Source organism: Colius striatus, chromosome 9 (genome assembly GCF_028858725.1).
Source record: "Colius striatus isolate bColStr4 chromosome 9, bColStr4.1.hap1, whole genome shotgun sequence".
Classification (NCBI taxonomy): Eukaryota; Metazoa; Chordata; class Aves; order Coliiformes; family Coliidae; genus Colius; species Colius striatus.
In genome coordinates, this window is record NC_084767.1 from 34,582,211 (window position 1) to 34,587,107 (window position 4,897).

At 53.6% G+C, this 4,897-nt stretch overlaps 1 protein-coding gene across 1 annotated transcript; it reads left to right on the plus strand.

Annotated features, from left to right (window-relative positions):
- The first annotated feature begins 274 nt into the window (after positions 1–274).
- On the plus strand, positions 275–4,547 carry FZD7 (frizzled class receptor 7). Its single transcript, XM_010202811.2, has one exon. The coding sequence runs from the start codon at positions 876–878 to the stop codon at positions 2,595–2,597; it is 1,722 nt and encodes a 573-aa protein (XP_010201113.2). The 5' UTR covers positions 275–875; the 3' UTR covers positions 2,598–4,547.
- Positions 4,548–4,897: the final 350 nt, after the last annotated feature.

The following is a 4,897-nucleotide window of genomic DNA, read 5'->3' on the forward strand; positions in this document are numbered from 1 at the left end:
GGGATGGGGGGGGCCCCGGGGCGGCTCCCTCCGCCCCCCCCGCGCCCCGGTAGGGATGAGAAAAAAGTTGTTCGCAACTTTCCCCCCCCCGCGCCAGCCCCAGCGCGGGCTCCTCCCCCTGCCCACCCGGCGTCTCCCCGCCCCCTGCGCCGCGATTGGCGGGTGGGCGCGCGCTGCCCCGCCCCCGGCGCGGTTTGTGAATGGGGGCCGCCGGGGGGGCGGGGCCGCGCCGCGCGCCCGCGCGTATATGTGTCTTTTTTTCTGTGCTGGGGCGGCTGCGGGTCTGGAGCTGGTGGTGTAGGCGGTGTCGGTGGGGCCGCGGGAAGAGCGGAGAGAGAGGTGCGCGTCTGCCCCGGACGCACAGCCCGCAGCGGCCCCCGTCGGGAGCGGAGCCTAGCCGAGCCGCGGGGAAGATTGCGCAGTAATTGGATTTTTAAAGTTACTTAAGCCCCGGAGTAAAAGACACGGCTCCGCCGGGCGCGGTAATAATCCATTTAGCCGTAACCTAAATCCTCACCGCCGGGGCCACACAGCCGGGCCGGGAGCAGCGCCGTCGCCGCGAGACTCAACGCGGAGCTGGACAGAGCTGTCGCCTGGTTGGCGCGCGTCAGCCGTCTCGCTGTAGCCTTCTCCGGTGGGAGCAGCTCTGGAAACTTTCGCCTTGAGAAGCGCCACTGCGCTGTGAGCGCCTACCCGGCGGAGGCGCGGAAGAGTCACAGAGGGCGGGCGCGGAGCCGGGTTCCCTTCGCCGCCGCGCCTCTGCCCCGCGGAAGGGGCCTCACCGCTGCTCTTTGAGCGCTAATGCTCCAGTGGCGCAGCGCCGATCGGCTCTGAAGGACTTCCCGCGGCTCCCCGGGCCCCCAGCTGTCCCTGCGATGCGAGCCGGAGGAGGAGGCGGCGGAGCGGCCGCCGCCGGCCGCCCTGTGCTGGGCCTGGCCGCACTACTGGCCGCCCTGCTGGGGACCCCCGCGGGCGCGGCAGAGCAGCAGTACCACGGTGAGAAGGGCATCTCCGTGCCGGACCACGGCTTCTGCCAGCCCATCTCTATCCCGCTCTGCACGGATATCGCCTACAACCAGACCATCCTGCCTAACTTGCTGGGCCACACCAACCAGGAGGATGCAGGGCTGGAGGTGCACCAGTTCTACCCGCTGGTCAAGGTGCAGTGCTCGGCTGAGCTCAAGTTCTTTCTCTGCTCCATGTATGCGCCAGTCTGTACCGTGCTGGAGCAGGCCATTCCACCCTGCCGCTCCCTCTGTGAGCGGGCCCGCCAGGGCTGTGAGGCCCTCATGAACAAGTTCGGCTTCCAGTGGCCAGAGCGACTCCGCTGCGAGAACTTCCCCGTCCATGGTGCGGGTGAGATCTGCGTGGGGCAGAACACGTCAGATGCTCCACCGGGGCCTGGTGGTGCAGCGGGCCGGGGGGCCACTGCCCACCCCACCGCTGGCTACCTCCCTGATTTCCTCACCCCACCACAGTCCCCCTCCAGCTTCTCCTTCTCCTGCCCCCGGCAGCTCAAAGTGCCTCCTTACTTGGGCTACCGGTTTCTGGGGGAGCGGGACTGTGGGGCCCCCTGTGAGCCAGCCCGGCCCAACGGACTCATGTACTTTAAGGAGGCGGAGGTGCGATTTGCTCGGCTGTGGGTGGGTGTGTGGTCTGTGCTCTGCTGCGCCTCTACACTCTTCACCGTGCTCACCTACCTGGTGGACATGCGCCGTTTCAGCTACCCAGAGAGGCCCATCATCTTTCTCTCAGGCTGTTACTTCATGGTGGCGGTGGCTTATGCAGCAGGTTTCTTGCTGGAGGAGCGGGTAGTGTGTCTGGAGCGCTTCTCTGAGGATGGCTACCGCACTGTGGCCCAAGGCACCAAGAAAGAAGGCTGTACCATCCTCTTCATGATCCTCTACTTCTTTGGCATGGCCAGCTCTATCTGGTGGGTCATCCTGTCCCTCACCTGGTTCCTGGCTGCTGGCATGAAATGGGGTCATGAGGCCATTGAAGCCAATTCACAGTATTTCCACCTGGCTGCCTGGGCTGTGCCTGCTGTCAAAACCATCACCATCTTGGCCATGGGGCAGGTGGATGGAGATGTACTCAGTGGGGTGTGTTATGTAGGTATCTACAGTGTGGACTCGCTGCGGGGCTTTGTGCTGGCACCCTTGTTTGTGTACCTGTTCATCGGCACTTCCTTCTTGCTTGCTGGCTTTGTGTCCTTATTTCGCATTCGCACCATCATGAAACATGATGGCACCAAGACAGAGAAACTGGAGAAGCTGATGGTGCGCATTGGTGTCTTCAGTGTTCTCTACACAGTGCCTGCCACCATTGTGCTGGCATGTTACTTCTATGAGCAAGCCTTCCGTGGCACCTGGGAGAAGACGTGGCTCCTCCAGACCTGCAAAACCTATGCTGTGCCCTGTCCCAGCCACTTTGCCCCGATGAGCCCGGACTTCACTGTCTTTATGATCAAGTACCTCATGACCATGATTGTTGGGATCACAACTGGCTTCTGGATCTGGTCTGGCAAAACCCTTCAGTCCTGGCGACGCTTCTATCACAGACTGAGCACCGGCAGCAAAGGCGAGACAGCAGTATGAGACCCCCTTGTCCCCTCTGAAACATGCACAGGAATGTGTACAGGCATACACACAGAGGAGAAGAGGGATACTCGGCAGAAGAGTTCGGCAGAAGAGGTGGGAAGGGAGGCTTTTCCAAACTTTTTCTTCCTCCCAGAGAGTTTGCGGTGGGGGGGGAGGGTGGAGAAAGAATCTGCATAAAAGATGAAATGGACTAGCCAGTGGTGCTTATACCCAGTGAAGTGGAAGAGCACTGAGAAAGAGGCCACCAGTTGGATGTGAGAGTCCTTCACCAGCAAGAAGTCTCATTACTTGTCTCTCCTCACTCCTGTGCAGGAAAAACAACCCAACTAAAACTATCCTGCCTTGCTTTGGATGAGGGTGGGGGCAGAAGTCAGATGTGTTGAGCTGCCCCTGCTGAGAAGTAGCCAAAGGCTCTGCAAATTGCTGGGGTCAAGCTGCAGTGCAGGCAGGGTAACTCCTGAGCCTGATCTTACTGCCCGCTCCTTCCAGCTCGGCAGAGCAATCATGTGAGTACTGCACGCCCAGCTACAGCACAGCTTGAGTGCTGCTCTGTTCTGTCAACTCCCAAGTTCTTTTTTTTTACCTTAGTGATACCTGTTGTAATTGTTTTAAAGTGAAAATCAGGCCCTCAGTCTGTTGTTCTTGCTGCTGTTGGGAAGGAGGGGGTCGATTTTCTAGGGCCTGAAAAGAAATGACTTGTTGCTTTTCAACAGAAGGCTTTTCCCCCTTGCCTTTGTTCTAGGAGACAAAGGGGAAAACAAAAGTGTTTTCTTTGTAGAAAGGCATAAGCATGGGATCGTTTTTTATGGGAAAACTAACAAAAAGAAGTCGTTGAGGTTCACTCTTGGATGTGAGGAGCTCAAAGAAATAAACATTCCTTTTATGAAAAATGGAGGCGGCAGGATGTTTTCCTACCACTCAATATGGTCGCTTTTCTAAGCTGAAGGAGGTGCAAGACTTAGGGCAAGAGGAGCATAAATGAGAGCACCTGCCAGAACAAGAGCCATTAAAAATATGTGATGTAAAGCTATGATTTTTTTTTCGTTTATTCCCTTCCCATAAACCTGCTTTCTCACCTGGCTTTGCAGTGAGCTTGCTGCAGGTGAAGTCAACACAGCCAGCTTTTGGGGACAGAAGGAAGCCTTTTGGTAACTATGGACCGCTCTGCTTGCTTCTCCAATTCCTTGAACTGCATGGCAGTGATTGTCATGCAGGAGGGTGCTGGGGTTGGGGTTTACAATGTAAGCAAGCAGTTACTGCAAGTGAGGAGCCTTCTCCTTTCTGCTAGAATATTAGCTGCATAAGTTCTAGTGATTACATCTTGGAAGGAAGATATTAAAAAATAATCACATGAATAGTTTTCTTCTTGAAATATGACAGTTTTTTCTGCTCTGAAATTTTTTATGTTGACTTAATGAATTTTTTTAATACTACATTACCTTTATATTCAGTGTAGGGTGGGTTTTATAAATATAAGTGTGTGTGTATATTCTTGCCTAAGGTCAAAATAGGAAGTTATGGATTTTTAGCAGTTCTCCACCCTATAGCTGCTCTTCATTTTTTGGGGAGGAAAAGTGTCTGGAATGAAACCTTAAAAGAAAAAACAAACAAACAAACAAACCTGTTCAAGGTGAGGAGGCAGACTGCTGCTGTCTGAGGGCATACTGGTAGTACGGGCAGGAGGAATGGGCCCATCAGCCAAATTCTTCAGCAGACCTGATTTCAGACTTGCAGGGCTTCAGTTTTTGTCTTTTTCTTCCATATGCACATTATTAAAAAAAGCCCCAAACCAAACATATAAGACAAGTGCAGTGTGTATATTTTGTAAATCTCTTTTTGTAAGAAAATATGTATTTATGTTTTTACTTGATTTTTTTTTTAAGGTCTGTATGAGGCCCTGCTTCATCCCATGTACAGATCACTAAATAAATAATTTTTAATACAAGAGCTCTGACAAAGTTCTTTTAGTTTTTGAACACAGGTTATAGAAGGGGGGGTAGCTCTCTCTGAGTGGTTTCTTTGCACCCTGCTTTGTTGTGGGAGATGCAGGAGATTTTTGGGTGAATACACTACTCACCAGAAAAGTCAGCTGTGACTTGAAACTGGCCTTTCTCAGTACCAGCTCCTCACAATAGGAGATCACATTTTAAGACTATTTCAAATGTTTGCCCTCACTTGAGGTATGTTTGCCAGATTTTCTTCCTGGCTCCGTCTCTCACTGAGGGCAAGCTGATAAATGTTTCCTTATCTAGAAAATAAGGATAATGCTCTCTTTCCATTCAAAAGAGACTTTGAGA